Below are 217 nucleotides of genomic sequence, written 5' to 3' on the forward strand. Positions count from 1 at the left end.
ATACAGGTATATGAACCTACCTTTGCGTTTGGGAATGTACAGAAAAGGGGCGAGGTATTATACAATAACTACAAACATTGCCAAACGTACCATATTTTATAACCAGGTACATGAACGTTACGGAGTCACTTATGCCGAATTTCACATCAATAGCCAGAGATGGCGTTATGACAAAACTAGGTACGGTGATTAGCACCTGTATCTGAACTGAAGAGAG

General features: G+C 40.1%; 1 protein-coding gene across 1 annotated transcript in view; it reads right to left on the reverse strand.

Annotated features, from left to right (window-relative positions):
- Nucleotides 1–217, reverse strand: part of LOC119593645 — a gene marked incomplete at its 3' end in the record, with an annotated part of 10,294 nt that overhangs the window by 9,664 nt on the left and 413 nt on the right. Inside the window, 1 exon segment of the mRNA XM_037942596.1 lies at nucleotides 91–207. Within this exon segment, the coding sequence (XP_037798524.1) occupies nucleotides 91–207 (117 nt within the window).

Source organism: Penaeus monodon, chromosome 32 (genome assembly GCF_015228065.2).
Source record: "Penaeus monodon isolate SGIC_2016 chromosome 32, NSTDA_Pmon_1, whole genome shotgun sequence".
Lineage (NCBI taxonomy): Eukaryota > Metazoa > Arthropoda > Malacostraca > Decapoda > Penaeidae > Penaeus > Penaeus monodon.